At 37.5% G+C, this 21430-nt stretch overlaps 1 protein-coding gene across 2 annotated transcripts in view; it reads right to left on the bottom strand.

Annotated features, from left to right (window-relative positions):
• Nucleotides 1-223: 223 nt before the first annotated feature.
• The window catches only part of DSC1 (desmocollin 1), a 33813-nt gene continuing 12606 nt past the window's right edge, over nucleotides 224-21430 (bottom strand). Inside the window, exons 7-16 of one of the 2 annotated variants that reach the window (XM_069569298.1) lie at nucleotides 21012-21178; nucleotides 20490-20624; nucleotides 18306-18491; nucleotides 15992-16251; nucleotides 15442-15584; nucleotides 7118-7333; nucleotides 6549-6791; nucleotides 5153-5274; nucleotides 2376-2618; nucleotides 224-1485 (exon numbers count right to left, since the gene is read on the bottom strand). In XM_069569298.1, coding sequence (XP_069425399.1) covers nucleotides 1288-1485; nucleotides 2376-2618; nucleotides 5153-5274; nucleotides 6549-6791; nucleotides 7118-7333; nucleotides 15442-15584; nucleotides 15992-16251; nucleotides 18306-18491; nucleotides 20490-20624; nucleotides 21012-21178 — 1913 coding nt within the window. In that variant the 3' untranslated portion in view covers nucleotides 224-1287. Of the gene's footprint in view, nucleotides 1486-1578; nucleotides 1615-2375; nucleotides 2619-5152; nucleotides 5275-6548; nucleotides 6792-7117; nucleotides 7334-15441; nucleotides 15585-15991; nucleotides 16252-18305; nucleotides 18492-20489; nucleotides 20625-21011; nucleotides 21179-21430 lie in introns of those variants that run through there. The other variant, XM_069569299.1, reaches the window with a different exon arrangement.

The raw sequence follows: 21430 nt of genomic DNA, 5'->3' as shown, positions 1-21430 counted from the left end.
CATGGTTTTTGAAGATTAAGTAGCTAAAAGATGAAAAAAGTTTTTTTGTCTGAATGAAAAATTTCCTTGTGATATATAGTGCTAATGTTTTATGAATCTATCGCATTTGGCACAAAAAATTAAAATATTATTTAAATATATGGTTTTTTCTAAATTAATAAAATAGAATATTTTATTAAAATGCTATGTATTCAAAATAGCTCATTAACTCATGTTTTCATTCTTTTATCCAGCATCACTCAACAAATGTTTGGTAAGAATTAAGTTAACACATTTCAGTTTTTTAACATATATATGCCAGACACTTTTTCTTATTTAACATTTTCTGAAAGTGATTACCAATGTAGCCTGAGTATCCATTCCAGTATGGATAGCCATTCAGTGTTTAGCATATTCAAAGGGCTATCAGGTTGTAAGCCTAATGCCTACTGGTCTAGTTACTCAAATGCTTGAGGATGGTGGGATGGTGTCAAACTAGAGAGAACATGTCCTTGCCAAGGTATTTACATTTTTTAAAAGTAATAATGCATCACAGTGGACCAACAAAACAGATTTTCGTGTTTCAGTCAACCCGTGGGCATTAAGGCTGCAAGTCATTCATGGAAATGCTTTTCTAAAAAAATCTCAGTGACTCAAATTTCTGTGAGCCTCTTCTGGTTCACATCTTTCCAACAGTTCTAGAACCTGTAGGAATCTGATAACCCATCCACATCAACAGAGATCCCAGGATCAAGCTGGGAGCACCTCCACAGGGTGAAAACACAATGAAAGATGAGCTCTTATTCACCAAATCAAAGACTGCATCAGAGAATGCATAAAAAATTCTTCAGCATAAGCCATTCAGGTAAAGGAAGCAATTCTGTAGCACCAAAGACAATACTTCTAAAAGCATAATTGTCCCCAAGATTCTGAAGAAAATGTTTCATTTTCATTTAAAATAACAAGGTATTTTTCTTTAATCTCCACAATCCCTGACTCCCTCACATACTCTTCCAGAGCATACCAAGTAACATAAGTTTTCAAACAGAAGGTGTGAGAAGCACACAGTGCAAGCCCGGAAAGGGCAAGAAAATGTACATGCATAGAAAAGGAAATTAACAAATGAAACACTGATTTCTAGGGAAGACAAAAGTTATCTCAGACAAGAAGAATTTAGGGGAGCCTTATCTGTACACAACTGGAAGTTTATCTCCATAAACAAATACTTTAGCAGTTGCTGCTATTGTTTTACATTCAATAAGCTCCTACACATGCGCTGGTAGATGTTACGCTATTAAAAGGCACATTTTATTTTTTTACACATGTTTTCGCTAGCGTCCTAAATTTGGGTTCCAGATGATCTAGGAAGTCAAGCCCCTCTTCTTCCTGCCGATCGCTGCAACAGCCCACTGAGCCGGCCACAGACCCTTTCCCTTCATAGTTATAGGAGCGAACGTAGTCTTCGCAGAGCTTGTGTTCCTCGTCTTGTCCGCACAGATACACCTTCTGTGTCGAGAAAGAGCACATTTTATTAGTTTTTTTAAAAAACACCTAAATGTATTAGCTTAAAAATAATGGCTTTGATTTACCTTTTACTGTTTAATTTTTAACCAGAGTGTGTCCTCTAATGGATTCCTACATATAAAAAATGCACATGATTGGTCTGTATTATATTCATTCTTAAAATATAGCAAATATATAAATGCTCCTACTGAACACATTGATAAAAACTAAAGCTCCACATGCATCACACAACTAGCTTACAATTTCCCATTTAAACATGAGATTTGTATCACTGAAATGTGTCTACAACTTTTTTTACATATTTAGGGGAAACAAATATAAGCTATGACCCTTATGTTTATACATTATTACATACTTATAATAATATATATAACTGGCTAATATTAATCTACATTGACTGATCTGAACATAAAATGAGGAACTAAAACCCAAAATAAAAGCTTAATGATCCGTCTGGTTGATGGCAATCATTAAGATTTCATAATCACATGGAAGATTCAGCATACTAAGAATATTTATAATTTGTGATCCACATAGTGCCCTGTAACATTTCACTCTAGGTGATTTTCCTGGCAATTTTTAGGAAAGAAGCTATGCTGCTGCTGCTGCTGAGTCTTTTTATACTTACTAAAGTAGAGAAATGCCTACATATGCCACTCCTAGGTCAAGTTTTGGAAACCTTATTTTAAAAACTGATACGAGGTCATTTTCTCTTTGGGTTAGGACCTACTATTCATGTATCTATGATAATTCAACATGAAAAAGGTGGTGAGCTCCAGATGTATAAGGAGTGAAACTTTGGGGAAATCCTGATTTATAAACAGAGTTTAACTTTCACGTAAAGAAATGAAGATGAAGACACTGGCACTTACTTCGCCGAGCCGAGGTTGGGTGAAGTTGTGCCAGTCACTGTATGTGTATCTGCCAGTGTCCGTCACTCCCTTAACAGATTCCAGGGTCTGATGTCCGCCTCCTTTGTTGGTATCCAAAGTGTAGCCGCCTTTGACCATCTCAAAACTTTGCTGTGTTTTGACTCCTTGGCCACCAAGGGTGCCAACAGACATGCTTGTGTCACAAACGTTGGAGGTCTGTGTGGGGAGTCTAATATTTGCATCCTAAAATAAACAAATCAAATTGTAACGAACAGTTTTCTTTCATTTATTTCCCACCATGGACAAATCTCATAGGGGTAAATCTGAGGGCTTCCCTGATAGCTCAGAATCTGCCTACAATACAGGAAACCCCAGTTCGATTCCTGGGTCAGGAAGATCCCCTGAAGAAGGGATAGGCTACCCACTGCAGTGTTCTTGGGCTTCCCTTGTGGCTCAGCTGGTAAAGAATCTGCCGGCAATGTGGGTGACCTGGGTTCGATCCCTGGGTTCGATCCCTGGGTTGGGAAGATCCCCTGGAGAAGGGAAAGGCTACCCACTCCAGTATTCTGGCCTGGAGAATCCCATGGACTGCATAATTCATGGGGTTGCAAAGAGTAGGACATGACTGAGCAACTTTCACTTTCACAAGGGCAAATCACTTAACTGCTGTGGCTCTCTAATTCCCCATATGTAAAATCAAGATAATAATAATACTCATATCATTGGTGTTATAGGTCAAATCGCATCCCCCATCCCAATTCAATTGTTAAAGTCCTAACCCTCAAGTGTCTCAGAATATGATCTTATTTGAAGATAGAGTCATTTTGAGTTGAAATTAGTTAAATTAAGACAAGGTCTTGATCAAGTAAGATGGGTCTCTAATCCAAAAGGGGAAAGTTGGACACACACACACATACACAAAGCCATATGAAGACTCAATCAATGATGTCATAAGCCAAAGAATTACCAAAAGCTGGGAGGGAGAAGTGTAATAGAATCCTAGCACCTTCAGAGGGAGTAGGATTCTGTCAACACCTCATCTCTAATGTTTAGCCTTCTGAACTGTGAGACAATAAATTTCAATTCAGTTACATTCATTTTGTCATGCTTTGTTACTGCGTTGCCATGCCCTCCTCCAGGGGATCTTCCTAACTCAGGGATCAAACCCAGGTCTCCCGCATTGCAGGTGGATTCTTTACCAACAGAGCTACCAGGGAAGCCCCTGTTTGGCTTAGTAAGTGCTCAAAAGTATTCAGTTCATTTCAGTCACTTAGTCACGTCCAGCTCTTTGTTACCGCATGGACTGCAGCATGCCAGGCTTTCCTGTCCATCACCAACTCCTGGAGCTTGCTCAAACTCATGTCCACCAAGTTGGTGATGCCATTCAACCATCTCAGCCTCTGTCATCCCCTTCTCCTCCTGCCTTTAATCTTTCCCAGCATCAGGGTCTTTTCCAATGAGTCAGCTCTTTGCATCAGGTGGCCAAAATATTGGAGCTTCAGCTTCAACATGAGTCCTTCCAATGAATACTCGGGGTTGATTTCCTTTAGGATTGACTGCTTTGATCTCTTTTCAGTCCAAGGGACTCTCAAGAGTCTTCTTCAACACCACAGTTCAAAGGCATCAATTCTTTAGCGCTCAGTCTTCTTTGTAGTCCAGCTCTCACATCCATACACGACTACATCCATACATGGCTAGAAAAACCATAGCTTCGACTATACAGACCTTGGTCAGTAATGTCTCTGCTCTTTAATATGCTGTCTAGGTTTTTCATAGCTTTATTGCCGACAAGCGAGCATCTTTTAATTTCATGGCTGCAGTCACCATCTGCAGTGATTTTGGAGCCTAAGAAAATAAACTCTGTCACTGTTTCCATTGTTTCTCCATTTATTTGCCATGAAGTGATGGGATGCCATGATCTTGGTTTTTTGAATGTTGTTTTAAGCCAGCTTTTCACTCTCCTCTTTCATTTTTATCAAGAGACTCTTTAGTTCCTCTTCCCTTTCTACCATAAGGGTGATGTCATCGGCATATCTGAGGTTATTGATATTTTCCCTGGCAATCTTGATTTCAGCTTGTGCTTCATCCAGCCCAGCATTTCTCATGATGTACTCTGTATATAAGTCAAATAAGCAGGATGGCAATATACAGCCTTTTTGTACTCCTTTCCCAATTTGGAACCAGTCTGTTGTTCCATGTCTGGTTCTAGCTGTTGCTTCTTGACCTGCCTACAGATTTCTCAGGAGCATTAGCTATCATCATTATTTGGGCTTCCCAGGTAGCGCTAGTGTTAAAGGACCCAATTCCAAGGCAGGCAGGCTGAAGAGACTCAGGTTTGATCCCTGGATCAAGAAAATCCCCTGGAGGAGGACAGGCAACCCACTTTAGTATTTTTGCCTAGAGAATCTCATGGACAAAGGAGCCTGGCAGGCTGCAGTCCATAGGGCTGCACAGAGTTGGATACGTGAAGCAACTTAGCTTGCATGCAGGTTACCATTATTACTATTTTACATAATAATCAACTGTTATCATTGAACTTGGGCTTCCCTGATGGCTCAGATGGTAAAGAATCTGCCTGTAATGCAGGAGACCTGGGTTTGACGAATAAGAGAATGGCAACCCCCTCCAGTATTCTTGCCTGGAGAATCCCACGGACAGAGGATCCTGTGGGGCTACAGTCTATGGGGTTGCAAAGAGTTAGTTGGACTTGACTGAGTGACTAAGCACAGCACAGCCTCATTAAACTACCATACCAAAAACGGTGAAATCTGATTTACCATCACTTCTTCTCCAGGTCCTTCAGTATTTGATACAATTAAATTTTGCTGGGCTACATCTTCTGGAAAACACTTCTTTACTGTTTTCTTAACAGTAACACAGAAACATGTGAACAAAATACCTAAAAAATAAAAAATATATAAGTAAAATCACAATTTTTCATGCTGGCACTGTAGATCATTTGATTTATAGTAAATTATTATAATCATTTGAATTATATAGTAAATCATTTGAATCAGATTTTTTTTAAGTTTCTTCACAGAACTTTAAAAAATTGGCTCCATAAATTGAGATTTCTTTGGGTCATACAATTTAAAAGAGATTATTAACAAATATATAGAGACTATCTCTGTCTTAGTGAGGTTATGTTATTAGGCTAAACAAGAAACAAATCAATAGAAAGAGGAAGTGAACATAGTCTGTGAATAGCTCTCTTCCCAGGTTCAGATTTCAACATTTTCCTTCTTTTCTCCACACTGAAATAGTAACTTCATTTGATTGGACTTTAAGCTAGTATTATTGGCATTAAAGTCCATAAGGAACAACTCAAAGATCTTAGAATCACAAAACAAAGAACATTAGACATAAATCAAACAGGAAAAGCCATTACATAAAACCAGCGCTTGGTTTTGAAAGCATCCATCAGGTGCTAAGAGGAATATCCAGTTTAACCCGAAACACAAATCACTGAACACAGCAAAGGCTATGGGAAAGGTCTGTAAATGCAAATAGACTGCGTGCAGTCAAACAGATTTTTGAAAAAGAAAGAAGGAAGGAGGGAAGGGAAAAGAAGCAAAGGAAGGAAAAAAGGGAGAGGAAGGGAGGGGAGAAGCCTGAGCCAAGATTTCCATCACTTTTGCATCTCCAAAAACCAGTTTGCAGAATGCAAAATCTTCCATTGCTTTCCTCAGCGACTCATCATATGCCCGTTTCCCTCACACTCTGGAGTCTAATTAAGATGTGTGCTAAATGATGTCATTAATATTCATTAATATCATTGAACACAAACATCTAAGTAAATTTTTAAACTGCTCTTTTCACTAACTCTTTTTATGCATCCACTCCATGAATGTGGCTGGTTGAAAGATAATCATACTTTGCATGGGAGGGAAACTTATTAATTTTACCCAACCTCTTCATTGCACCATTAAAAAACAAAAAGAGCTTAAAGAAGAGGAAATGATTTATCCAGTGTCTCACAGCTAATTATTGGAAGAACTGTGGCCATAGTTCTGAAAACTCCTTTTCTTCTATGACTCACAACTCCAAGCCATTGAATTTGCACAAGATTTTTAAAAGGACACACTTCTCAAAGGCTATCATTGTCACTAATGTAAAGAATTGTCATATATTTTTTAAAATATTAGATAACACATTCTATATAATTATACTTACATAACAACAACACAGAACCCAACACCATGGCAAGAATTGCCCATTTTCCAAGGAATACATTTGCTAGTGACGCCTCTCTCGAAAGTTTATTAGGCATTCTACATTCGGATGGAATTGTACAATCACATACTCTCACTGATAACATGTGTGTTGCAGAAGCGCCATGTCTGTCTTTTATTTGGATAGGAACAGTGTAATAGTTATAATCAAGATCTTGCCGCCCCCGAAGAATGGCAGTTTTACCTATGCGAAAAAAAAAGATTTTGATTTCTTGAAAAGACAGGAAAAGTAATGGATATTGCTTTATGCTCATCTTTACTATTCTATATTTATTATGTTATTCAAATATTTTATTAAAATGGATTTGTCTGTTTTCTTAAAGATATTCAGAATAAGAATCTAATCATATTACTCATTGTCTCAAGAAACAAGGTATTATCCTTTATCTGGGATCAATAAAATATTTTACTAAGATTAAGATTTATTTAGTATAAGTAACTAAGGTAAAAGTCTAGGCCACCAAACATTCTAAGGTCCTATTGATTAGAAGGTTTAGCATAATTACACACCATCCCTTGTCTCTACTGTCCAAAGTTTGCTGGCAGAATTATCGAGAATGAATTGAAAAGGTGGCCCATTGTCAGGTCCATCTTGATCTGTAGGTTCGAGGACAACATAATCCTTATCATGCCGGCACATTGTCAGTTCTTCTTCTTTTATCTGCGGTGGGTGGTCGTTTTTATCTTCCAAAAGAACTACTAACGTTCCAGTGCAAGATCTGCCGTCTAAGAAAAATAAAAGATAGGATCTTTCTCCACTTGAACACTTATTTTCAACAATCTCTATGATGTACAGTTGACATCTGCTTTCTACTAGTTGTCTGAACTTGAATTTCACACACTTTCCAAACCACAAATACCACTGCTACCAGTACAAAACAGTGACATTACGCTTCCCTGGAGATTGGTAGCTGTATCAGATAAGTGGTTTTTAAAATTAAAAGGTATGAGATTATGAGTAATGTCACTACAGAATGACCGATTTAGAAGATAATGGATTTCTTCCATCCTTCTTTGAAAGTGCATTCGGTGTTTAAAATATGAACACTTTACATTAGGTCACAATCACTTCCTGACTTTCTCTCCTGACCCTTTTCCTCATATACTCATTGTTCAAACTTTGTCATGTGTGTGCTTAGTCAATCAGTCATGTCCAGCTCTTTGCGACCCCATGGACTGTAGCCTGCCAGGCCTCTCTCTCCATGAGGATTCTCCATGCAAAAATATTGCAGTGGGTTGTCATGCCCTCCTCCAGGGGATCTTCCCAACCCAGGGATCAAACCCAGGTCTCCCGCATTGCAGGCAGATTCTTTACCATCTGAGCCACCAGGGAAGCCCAAACTTTGTAAAACTGATCATCAAACCCAGAAACTGTGCTCCATCCTGTGTGCAGCTTTGGCACGTGCTATTGCCACTGCTGGGAATACTTTTCTCCTCCCCTTCGCCTGATAAAACCTTATTATCCTTTAAGAATCCATTCAAATGTCACCTCTGCATGAAACTTGCCATGACTTCTATGGACAATGCTTGCCACATTCTCCTTCAGTTTCTCAAAACCCTTGTTCATCTTTAGCTCACGCACTTAACTTTTCATCCTAAGGGCTGCTTTGTTTTCATCTTGACAGTTCAGTGATCTGCCCAGTATTTCTTGGCTAACTGAACACTTGTAGTTCAGTTGGTAAATTGTTTTGAACTCTTTACAACCCCATGAACTGCAGCACCCCAGACTTCCCTGTCCTTCACTGTTTCCCAGTTTGCTCAAACTCATGTCCATTGAATTGGTGATGCCATCCAACCATCTCATCATCTGTCACCTTCTTCTGGTTTTACCTTTGATCTTTCCCAGTGTTAGCTAGGTAAAATAGGGAAAAGGAGTCCAAAATGGCGGTGGCTAAAAGACAAGGAAGGGAAAAGCCCACGAAAACAGAACAAGAGAAGGTCTGAGGACTGCAGTGAGGACCTCAGGTAAACGAAACAACACTCCTGGCTGGCCCAATTTACATAGGACAGGCCCAGGGAGAGAGAAACATATAAATAGAGGAGCCAAAGCTAGCTCTCTCTCTCCCCCATGCGCTGGGGCGCTCTTCTCCTTGTGTCTTTGGATCGATTTTCCTGCTATCTTCTAAGTAAAATAGAGCTGTAACACTGATTTGTCTAAGAGCTATAACATGGTCCATTCGAGACCTGAGAGCTATAACACGGTCTATCCAAGACCTAAGAAGCTGTGACACGCCTAGGGGGCTTTAATGTCCGTCACTCCAAATCTTTGTTGTGACGAAACAAAGAACTGAGGAACATACACTCGAGTGACACCAGCATCAGGGTCTTTTCCAATGAGTCAACTCTTCGCATCAGGGGGCCAAACTATGGGAACTTCAGCTTCAGCATCAGTCCTTCCACTGAATATTTGGGGTTGATTTCTTTTAGAATTAACTGGTTTGATCTCCTTGCTGTCCATAATTTGAAAGCATTAGTTCTTTGGTGCTTAGCCTTCTTTATGGTTCAACTCTCACATCCTTACATAACTACTGGAAAAACCATAGCTTTGACTATTTGGACCTTTGTCAGCAAAGTGATGTCTCTGTTTTTTACTGCTTAGGTTTGTCATAGCATTAATTTTTATACTTAAAAAAAAATCAATTGAACAAACTGTAAAAACGTTGTATCCCCCCACCCTAATCTAATTAGTATGCTTTTGAGAATAAGAACTCTTACCTCCAGAACTCCACTATTAATGGCCTAATGCTTCAACACATAAATCTAAATAAATATCTTAAATTAGCATAATGCCTATCACGCGTGTTTAAAAGAGAATGAAGTTCAGAGAACATGTTCAAATTTTAAAGCTTGTGATAAAATTACAAACTACTGTAAATAGTAAGGTTTCAAAATTGAAATAAACAGAAAAATAACTGATGATATTCCTCTCTTTTGTTGCTTTGAATGCTGGTCTAAATTTTGGTGTATAAACATTGAATTTATCATATAGACTACCATAAATCATGTGCAAATTTAATGTTCTTTCTTTTTAGATTAAAATAACAATTAAGCCATATCAAGTAACATATTTCAGTGAAATTTTTTTCTGTTGAATAAGAATTTATTCAAAGTGACTTTTAAATTAGTTACTTACAAGGTAACAGCAGTATATACCTATTTAAAAACTATTCAATCTAAACAAATTTAACAACATCTAGAAATTGAAGAGAAATAACAAGTTTTGTTTAAAAAAAAATCTACAACAGCATGGATATCTCCCTGGTGATTCAGATGGTAAAGCATCTGCCTGCAATGCAGGAGACTCAAGTTTGATCCCTGAATTGGGAAGAGCCCCTGGAGAAGGAAATGGCAACCCAATCCAGTACCCTTGCCTGGAAAAGCCTATGGATAGAAAAGCCTGGTAGGCCACAGTCCATGGGGTCACAAAAAGTCATACAGGACTGAAAGATTTTACTTTCACAACAGCATATAAACATTTTGAGATTGCCATAAATTTGTAAATAAATTTGAGTACAAATGACAACTTCAACACCTAAAAAAGTGAGAAGTGGGAAAAAATAAGCTTTTTTTAATGTAAAAAATAGTTACAGGTACTAGCATGAATCAACATGTGTATTAGGATTTTAACTATTAAAATATAAGAAGAAAGCTATTTCTCTTTCAGGTACAATAGAAATCACACTTTAAAAAGTGAAATAAAGAAATAGGGCAGCCATCCAGAAGCAAATAAAGACTCATTTAATTCCGTATTCAACCAACATTTATCACATAAATGATTATTTTCCATCACAGTCTCTGTTTTAAGCATGTTAAAAAAGGAAAACTCGAAACTGTTAAAACGGCTAGTAGGCAAAGCCACAGCTGAAAAATAAGTCCTAGATGTCTTCTGAAAGTATGAAAGCCTGATTGCAATTTTTTTCCTTCTGGGAAACAGAGCAAAAAAAAAAAAAAAAAGAAAAGTAATTCCTGATAATAGTTGAAGACTGTGAAAAGGTAATTAAGTATGTTTGTTTGCCCGTTTCTAAACCTTATTTTGGGTTTTCAAGGTGGCTCAGTGGTAAAGAATCTGCCTACAGTTCAGGAGACACTAGTTCAATCCCTGGGTCAGGAAGATCCCCTGGAGAAGGAAATGGCAATCCATTTCAGTTCTTTCTTGGGAAATCCCATGGACAGAGGAGTCTGGCGGGCAATAGTCTGTGAGGTCGCAAAAGAGTCAGACACAACTAAGGAGCTAAATAAGAACAAACCTTATTTTAAGTTAAACACATAAGCAAATGCCAAGAATCAGTGAGTAAGGAATGTCATAATCTCCAGGCTAGAAAGTACATCTTGGGTTAACTAAAATCTAAATTTACAACAATAAGAACTCTGAAAAGCAAGAGTTCCCCATTGTTATTTAAATGTTTCCAGGAACAGAAAGTTCACTGGGTTATAAATCAGCCCACTCCATATATAGAACTCTTTAATGAACGACTGGAAAGTTTTCAGATTCTTTCTTACCAAGCTGTAATACATCTCCTAATCATTTCTAATTTTTTTCTTTTTTTGGACTATACACGCAAAAAGTTTACTTCTTCCACATGACAACCCTGAAATATTCATTTTAAGAAAATTCTTTTTACACTCAAGCATATCAAAGCATTTGTAAACTTTTGAACTCAAGTTTCTACATTAAAACTAAGTGATCCAAGTGCCTGTTATGCACCTGAATTTGCAAAGGTCTAAGCAATAAAATTCACAACCTGGAACCTGGAGACTCACAGAACAGCAGAGGAATGGCGAATACCAGTACCTACATGAAGCAAACATGCCAAGATCTCTGCTAGATGCTTGGTAAAAAGATATTTAGCAAAGATAAGGGTCTTCATATGAACATGAGTTCATAGCCTAGCTAGAGGGAAAGACTGTATATGAGAAACACAGAGCTCCATTTTATAGAGAAGACACATCATCTATATGTGTCTTATACTTAATTATATATAAGTATATATACTTATACTGTGATAATTACAGTATTGTTCCCAGGGAAGCAGGGTTAAAAACATATTCAGAGAGGAACTAAACAAAGATTAGTGAGAGTTATCACAAAAGTCATCACTGCCATCCATTTGAAGAAGCAGAGGGACCTGAATTTCAAACAGAAGGGGCAGCCTTATTGTAGGTGGAGAGGGTACAAAACAGTGCTTTTAGAACGAAAGCAGAGAAGCAAGCAACCTGGTTGACAAAAAAGAACTGACACAAAAGATACAAGGAAATTAACTGGATACCTAGATGATCATCATGAACTATATATGAGCATCAAAACTAAATATTCATGTAGAAATATAAGTAATTACTTATATATTTGACCCTTGGAAGCATATATTAAAATGGATTAAAGTTTAAATAACCAAAATCCTTCACCATATAATCTTCCATTAAAATTCCTAACACCCTATCTTTCCTTCTTGAGCACAGCCAGGTTATCCATGAGCTTGAGACATAGATATGACATTTCATTTGTTTGTACTATGATCACTATACTTACAGACATCCTTTTATCACCAAAAGACAAAGTTAACTTCTTATATCTCTGTTTTCCATATTTTCCTTCTCCCCGAAGAGTATTTCCTTTTTTATCACCATTTCTGTGAAATCACCTCCCTTTATCCTTTCAGCTTGGTAACACTTTAACTGCTTTCCACTTCTTATGATATTCATACATTCTTTGATGGGGAAAGTTTTTATACCAGAGAATCTTTTATAAGAATATAATCATCCTTCAATTGATATTATGTGAAAAATTTGATTTTGTCTTATGAATCCTAGTTTTCATGGCTTAGAACTTAGGACTTAAAAGACAATCAACATCGGTGCAATAAGTGAGTAAATATAAATCCTTGTTTCACATCATAATTGTGTTCCTGAACCAATCAGATTTCACCTTTGCTTTTTTATAAGCAGCAAATCACCATGATTATAAAGCAGTGGAAGTTTTAAGTGTATTTCTCAGTTCTTGTTTCCCCCAGGGTTTAGTAGGGTATTTTCTTTTCCTACTTATACTGAAAGGTTTATAATAAAAGATTCTGTGAGAGCTGCCAAGAGGAGAGGAAGGGCTTGTCTAGTGGTCCAGTGGTTAAGAATCTGCCTGTCAGTGCAGGAGACACAGGTTCAATCCCTGGTCGGGGAAGATTGCACATGCAGTTAACCCCGAACACCACAACTATGGAACAAGCGCTCTAGAGCCCCCAGAGCCACAGCTACTGAAGCCTGCAAGCTCTAAAGCCCATGCTCTGCAACACGAGAAGCCCCCGCCATGAGAAGCCCTCACATGGCCACTAGAGAGTAGCCCCTACTCAGTGCAACTAGAAAAGAGCCCATGTAGCAATGAAGGCCCAACACAGCCGAAACTAAATAATAAGCGAATAATTTTAAAAAAATTAAAGGAAGATCATATCACATGATTAGGCAACAATATTCAAATTGTGGATTTCTTTCAGACTTTGAAACTGAAATATTTTCCACTCGTGGGCATACTTTTTTCAGACTGCTTGGTTTTCTCATTGATTACGACGTGCGACAGACCATTCCCATTCCCAGGCAACAAGAATACACCAAGGCTGAGAGAGAAAGTAAAGAAAAAACCTAAATGGGACAGATGTGAATGGACTGGCTTGCCCTTGCCATGTACATCATAAGCAGCAGCATCTTTATTAGTTTAACCTTTGTCTCTCAACAGAGAATCTATTTTTTTTAAAGTAGATGTGGCTTTTATTGTAAAGCTATAGAAAAAAGTAGAAGTATAATATGTGAGAAAATATTTGTCTTTATCTTATTATCAAACTATTAAAGGGTAAAATGAACAAGCATGAAGAAGTAATTTTTCATAAAATGAACAAGTCATTTCATGACTTTGGACCATTTCAGCTTTTTTTTATTTCCATGGGATTGGACTTGTTTATTCATGCGCTTGCCCATTCCTGCTAAAGAAATTCAATGGTTCTATAGAAAAAGACCAAAAACAGAGAAAAAGACCACAGCATTGCTGTACCAGCTTGTTTGTTTTGAATATCCAGTGTATAAAAATATGCTAACCATACCATTGTAGAGCTCTATACCAAGATTACAGGTGTAGAACCCTGCAGCAGTGTCACAGGACAAAAATCTCTGAAACTGACCAAGCCCCATAGCAACTGTTGCCATGAGCCTCTAGATCTAAACTGGCCAGTTCCTTGACCCCATATTAGGTAAAATACCCACCCTATAGCATCCTAACCAATCACCTAATGCCACCATTTTCAGTAGGAATTTTCTCTGTCTTGAGGCCATAAAAATCAGCTACTAGCCCAAGAAAAGAGTTGATTCTCCCTTGAGCCGGCCTGTTCTAACAGCTTCTCCCACTCTAATAAACTTTATTCATCTCTCATTCTGCCTCATGTCTGGAAATTCTTTTCCAACCCAGGTATAGACCATGACAACCATCTTGGATTAAACAGATAGTCAAAAACATAGGCTCTATCAGAAAAACCCAAGTTCACTCATCTTTATCATTTATGGAAATTTACCCCAAATGAGTGAGTGGATAACTGATGAGATGAAATGCCATATTGTCACTTTTACTTATGTTTTTTATAATCTTCTCTTAAAGTCTATTTTTATAATGTATACATAGTATGTTATGATGTTAGCATATTAGTGTATATATATATATATATATATATATATATAAACACACCAATAAATATCCTGGGGTAGTTGTTTGGCAGGTCTCAGTCTATCAATAATCAAAGTCCCAGCTGAACTGACCCTTGTGATCATAATGATTGCAAGACGCCCTAAGTAAAAACCATCAGGAAGCTCTGGGGGCAGGGGAAGTTTTATTATTTACCAGTCGTGGAAATCATACATCACACAGCCAGAGTAAGTTTGTGGGGGGCGGTGTGGGACAAGGGGAGTGACATCTGGGATTTTGTTTGCATTGAGGTGGAGGCTGGGGCCTTGGGTTTCACAGGCTCACTCTTTATTGATAAATTTAAAACACAAGAGCAAGAATTTAAAGCACAGGAAGAGAAAAACAAGCAGCTCAAACAGTGAGTTATTGAAATCAACCAAGATCTCCAAAACAAAGGAGCCTGGGGAGATAGGATAGGGGGTTGACATGGTTCTGGATCTAGCTCTGTGGCTCAGAATCTGTTTATTTGAGATGGCAATCAACGCTTAAGTCAAGCACTTGCATTGCAAAAAGAGAAACCAACTGACAGAGCTTACGCTGCAAAGGTTCATATTAAAAAATGATTTCCTGCTTGGAGGGTTATGTTCAAAAGGGTTTTGAGATCACTATTTTAGGACATTTCTTCACAAGACAGGTTCTAGAATTAACCTTGGAGAATGATTGCGAATCTCAGTAAAAAAAAGACTTCAAAAACCATTGTTTGGACATTTATTTAGGAAATAGGATAAAGGTTTTATTCCCCAGTAAGAAAGACTCAGAACAAACCTATCTGAACCCATCTGTTTCAGGGAGTTGAACCCCTCCAGCAAGTTCAAATCAGAATAATCTAAACCTAAAAATCCTGAAAAAAAATAGAGATCCTTGATGATGCCACCAGGTCCATGGCAGACATCAAATAATATGAACCTTGAAACTGAAACCTGCAACTTTTGAGTTAGTGATACACTGAGACCTCAACTGCGTGGCTGCCAAGAAATTAAGCAATCATGATGCAACCATTGTTTGCAATTAAACAATCACTGTTTGTATTAAATTTTGATGTGGAAACAAACAAATTTAACTCCAAGATTTCCTTAAAAATATATCCTATATTTATATTTCATTTCTAGAAACTTGCACTCACCTGCATCGAATGCAATCACAGAAACATTGTATTGGTTGTTTTTTACAAATGTTGATTCTCTATCTAGCACTTTTACAGTTTTCAAGTCACCAGTGTATTCATTAATTTCAAACCAGTTATCTTCATCTTGTATCTTCTTATACCTAGTTTTCAGAAATCAAATGTAAAAGTTCAAACCAAAGAGTGGACACAAGCTCAAAATCTGTCATTCTGAAAAACACATAGAATGTTCCCAAATTCGAAATTAATCATCAATCACAACTGGGGCTTCCCCGGTGGCTCAATGGTAAAGAATCTGCCTGCCAGTGCAGGAGATGTGAGTTCCATCCCTGGGTGGGAAGATCCCCTGGAGGAGGAAATGGTACCCTTATCCAGTATTCCTGTCTGAAAAATTCCATAGACGAAGGAGCCTAGTGGGCTACCGTCCATGGGGTCACAAAGAGTCAGAGTCTACACAGTCCATGGTGTCACAGAATCAGACACTATTGAGCAACTGAGTGTGAGGATGAACATCACAATTAAAAAGAAGAAAATTTTGAAAATATCTTACCTTAAGCCCTCGCCAGTGCCCCTATCCGGGTCCACCGCTTTGTATCCAAGGAGTTCTGTGCCTGCAGGGAGGCAATCTTCACTCTGAATAACTTTTACTGGTGGTTGGCATTCAGGACCCTCATCATGGTCTTTAACTTTAACAGTGACAATTGTAGTACACATAGTCGTCGTTTTTGAGTTTACTGCTTTAGCGAATTGTGCTTCGTTAAGGACACCAATTTGCAAAACAACTTGGCGATTGACTTCATAGTTCAGTGGCTGTTCAATAAGCACACTTGAATGAGTCAATATTTAACACTATATACAGAAGACAAAAGTATGATTCTAAGTTTTAGCACCAAAGGGAGAATCATTATGTATGAAATGTTACCAGAAGTTGCAGCTCATGTTTTAACAATGGATAATCAGCTTCCTATAAGCGACAAACACTACCAAGTGCAAAATTGTTTATTTTTAAGATTCAACCAATTTTTCTTCTTGCTTTCCTTCAGGAAGTTCCTGCCTCCATTTTTTTTAAACAAGTTTGAATATGAATAAAAATACAGAATATTTGAAGGAATTTCAATGGGCAATTTCTCATTATTTTATTATTTATCAAATAGGGTAACAGTGATAACTAAATCAGCAGAAGTCCCTCTAAGCTAAGTATATAAAATAATTAGATAGACTGTAATCAAGCAGGACCCTATGGAGCCTTCCTAGGGCAGCCTTGTCCCTCATATCCTCTGCTTTAGCTCCTTTCTGAAGTACCTAGATAATGACACCTGGTGCACACTTGTTGAGTTCTTTTAAAGATGTGAAACTCTGCCCCCAACCCACCAAATGGAAGATGTTAACTCCTTGATGACCACGAGCACATAGCCCTTAGACCTAAAGATTTATACTGTTAACTCCTGTTACCTCACCATCAGCCAATCAGAGCACTGTGTGGTAGCTGACCACAGACCTGGAATGTCCCTTCCTCACCTTGCCTTTGTAAATGGCTTGTTGAAACCCATAGGGGCTTCCCTGGTGCCTCAGACAGTAAAGAATCTGCCCACAATGCGGACCTGGGTTTGATTCCTGGGTTGGGAAGATCCCCTGCAGAAGGGAATGGCAACCCACTCCAGTATTTCTGCCTGGAGAATTCCATGAACAGAGGAGCGTGGTGGGCTGCAGTCCATGGGGTCACAAAGAGTCGGACAAGACTGAGGAACTAACACACACACACTATAGGGGAGTCTGGGGTTTTCAAGCACAAGTCAGTCACTCTCCTTGTATTGGAACTTTTACAAGAAAGCTGCACTTAACCACAACCGAGCGTCAGTAGGTTGTCTTTACCACGCAGGAGTGAGTGGACCCAAGCTTGGCTCCGTAATAAGACTACTAGGACATGAGGTTTGGCTATAATGGAGCAGTTACTGTGAGCATCTAAATCAAAAGATATAATTGTATTACCTAGCAGCACCTTTTCAAAGTACATTATATTTGGGTTTGTTCCTGAAGTGAATAACTAGAAAGAATCTCCAAACAATTAACAATTAGAGACTAAATCTACCAAAATAACAAAAAAGAGAGAACTAAACTTAGGAAAAAAGGTCAAATATTTAAAAAAGAAAGAAATAGAGAAAAAAAGATAGACTAGGTAATATTATAATTAAAGGACATTTTCTAAAAATTTAATGAGGAAGGCAAAATTTATGCATATCCCTTCTAAGAAAATACACTGCCTCTAAGAAATTAATATGGAAGTTGTAACAAGTTAGTGAACGTTGCAGGTAGAAGGTCTCAGAAAGAAACCAAGTTCAGTTAAAGTGAACATTCTCTGAGACAGCAAATGCAATTAAATTTTTAAAATCCCAACATACTTGTTACCTCAAATATTGGAGAATTAATGGGAATAGATGCTAAATGTTTAGTAAATAGTCTGTTTTATAAAATATACTGTAGAGTGGTAAAACTATAATATGAGTGTGAAGAGAATCGGAAAGTCAAGAGGTTAATTTCAAATATTGATTTTTCCATTTTTCTCCATCTTATACTTCATAAGGAATTAGATAAGTGGGTGTCTAAGACCGCTTCTAAAGTTAGTATCTATTTATTAGTTTAATATTTCTCTGCCTTGGTTTTCCCCATATATAGAACAATAAGTTTTGTACCAACCACCTCTTTCGTCTAAGAGAAAATGAGGATAAAATAATAATAATAAAGCTCATGTATGAAACAATATAAATCATTTCAGCATTGCATTGCAACAACTCTAGTTATATACACACAGGAATTACTATATACATACACACACACACACATATATACATATAAATATTTTTTACCTTGACAATACACAAGACTGCTTCATTTGTATTTGGGTCTGTACTAATTTGGAAGGTTCCGTTTTCATTTCCCTTTAGGATCTGGTACACAGCTCGCGAGTGAGGTGTGTTTGGCAAATCATGGTCACGTACCGCCATTCGTAAAATTTCAACATCAATTCTGTTTTCTTCTACTTCTACAGTATACTGAAACAATTGCCCATTGTTATTATAAATTCATAGTTTTAATTTTCTACTCAAAGTTTTATTTAAAGGAAAAGAAAGCAAAGTGATATGGAAATGTGCAAACACACAGTGGGAAGGATGTACACATTTAACGCATAATGCTGTTTCAAATCTTGTCCATTCTTCATGCTTTACCTTTTCAACTTCCTGACCAACAAAGGCCTGTCTAGTCAAAGCTATGGTTTTCCAGTAGTCAGGTATGGATATGAGAGTTGGATGATAAAGAAACTGAGCACCAAAGAATTGATACTTTTAAACTGTGGTGTTGGAGAAGACTCTTGAGAGTCCCTTGGACTGCAAGGAGATCCAAGCAGTCCATCCTAAAGGAAATCAGTCCTGAATATTCTTTGGAGGGACTGATGCTGAAGCTGAAGCTCCAATACTTTGGCCACCTGATGAGAAGAGCTGACTCCTTGGAAAAGACCCTGATGCTGGGAAAGATTGAGGGCAGGAGGAGAAGGGGATGACAGAGGATGACATGGTTGAATGTCACCACCAACTTGATGGACATGAGTTTGAGCAAGCTCTGGGAGTTGGTGATGGATAGGGAAGCCTGGTGTGCTGCAGGCCATGTGGTTGCAAAGAGTCAGACAAAACTGAGTAACTGAATTGACTGACTGAGGTGATTTTTCTAATTCAAGCCCTCAGATCTAGCTTTAGTCTGAACCTTTACAATATTTATAGTCTATTACTCCTCTTTTTAAAATACATAAATGTTTTCTATTAAGATATTAAACCTTCAGTTATTTAAAGATAATTGTAAATTGTATTTTTTAAACTTTTAATTCACAGACAAACACTTTAAGGAAAAAAATTTGCCTTCTTTGAGAAATGAAATCATAATTCCTCTCCCCTAACCCCCTCAAGAAATATGGTTACAGAAAAGGACTTTAGAAAGATGATAGCCTAATAGCCTTTGGAATATAACAGGTCTAGATTCTTTTTTTTTTTTTTTAATAATAGATATAGATTCTAATCCTACATTTTTGTCGTACATGATCTCTTGGTATGAGAGCATGGGTAAGTTACCTAACTGAACTTTCATTTCCTCCTATGAAATATGAGATAAAACATATCCTTATAAATTACAAGGATTGATGTAAACAATTAGATGAATGTGCTTCTCACTGCAGGTTTTCTCTTCTTTGACTTGTATTCTGGTATAGGTTAATGAAAATGTGAAGATTACTCACGAAAAGTTCAAGGAAGAATCATTTTCTAGAAGTATCATCTAATATATATTTCTTGTATTGTGTACTTCCTAAATGAAAGCTTCCTCATATATAACCCATATATAAAGAGCCTGTGTATAGATGGCAGTGGGCAACCTATACTATTGAGCTCTCAGTGGAGCAGAAGATATAAACTAGTCCCTTTGCTCTCTTATGAAGATGAGGTGTAAAGAACGCAGACAAATGCCCTCTTTTCCTTCACCCTGTAAAAGGAATTTAACTCCAAAGAATTTGATTCCAAAGCTTGGTATCCAAGAAACACCAACTATATGAATGAATTCCGGGCTAAGAACATGATGCAAAGAACTGACTCATTAGAAAAAACCCCGATGCTGGGAAAAATTGAAGACAGGAGAAGAAAGGGAAGACAGAAGATGAGATGGTTGGATGGCATCACCAAATTGATGGACATGAGTTTGAGCAACCTCCAGGAGTTGGTGATGGACAGGGAAGCCTGGTATGCTGCAGTCCATGGGATTGCAAAGACTGGACACAACTGAGCAACTAAACTGAACTGAAAGACTTGTAGATGACTAAAAGAGTACTTATTTTCCTTGCATCCTAGCACTGTGATTATTTTTACAGAAATCATATTTTTATGTGGATGTTATTTGTAAATGGTAGCTATTAAAGCCAAAATATATAATCTCATGGAGCTACCAGACTCTAGATCTGTTTTTTGAAGATGTAAATGAAGCTAGATAAATGAATACACATATATACTCACAGAAGTTTCTGTAAAATATGGTGCATTATCATTTTCATCCTCAAGAGAAATAGTAATTGTTCCTGTATTAAATAAACCAAAAGGTTGGCCCCCCATGTCTCGAACTTCCATTATTAACTTGTACGTATCACATTTCTGAAAGAAAGGAAAAAGATACACTGATGAACACATAACTTGTGAGTCTCATAGCCATTTCTCAGGCTTTGATTCTTTCACAAACATTCTTTTTTGATTAAAAAAAAAAGCCACCATAAATGCAAATAAAGAAAAGATAGTCAGTACAATGAAAAGCTGGTGTTTCTGATTTAATATTTTAAAAAGTAAAGCTATTTTAATATCCACACATCAAACCAGGTCAACGATCTCTGAGACCTTGTATCTTCCCACGATCTCTGTAGGAAGATCTCTATAATGGAAACATTCTTGGAGAGGTGGCCACCAAGAACTTTACTTTAACTTCTCTGGGAATTCATGATCAGTTTAAATATAGTTTAGTGATTGAGAAATTAAGCAATTTATTACTTCTCTATCCAGTAAAGGTGTAGTTGTGGTGATGACACCTGTGTCTGGATGTACGGTGAAATGTCTTGGATTGTTTGGAATTTGCTGCAAGATTTTGTATTTCAGACGAGTATGTAGAGTGTCAGGTTCATCGAGGTCTATTGCGGTCACTTTTCCCACTGAGGTTCCTGTTTAGATAAATCCAATGTTGTCAACAACTTAAAGGAGTGATCTAATTGAATTACAAACAAAAATAAAATCAAGGCATTGCTGTGGCATATTCACCCCTAAAACCCCCAAGTTGATTAATTTATCAATAAATAAGCCTGCCACCTGATGAGAAGAACTGACTGATTAGAAAAGACCCTGATGCTGGGAAAGATTGAAGGCGGGAGGAGAAGGGGACGACAGAGGATGAGATGGTTGGATGGCATCACTGA

The sequence above is a fragment of the Ovis canadensis genome, chromosome 23 (assembly GCF_042477335.2).
Source record: "Ovis canadensis isolate MfBH-ARS-UI-01 breed Bighorn chromosome 23, ARS-UI_OviCan_v2, whole genome shotgun sequence".
Taxonomy (NCBI): domain Eukaryota; kingdom Metazoa; phylum Chordata; class Mammalia; order Artiodactyla; family Bovidae; genus Ovis; species Ovis canadensis.
Note: the sequence above shows the minus strand (reverse complement) of the source record. Positions and strands in the feature narration are given on the sequence as shown.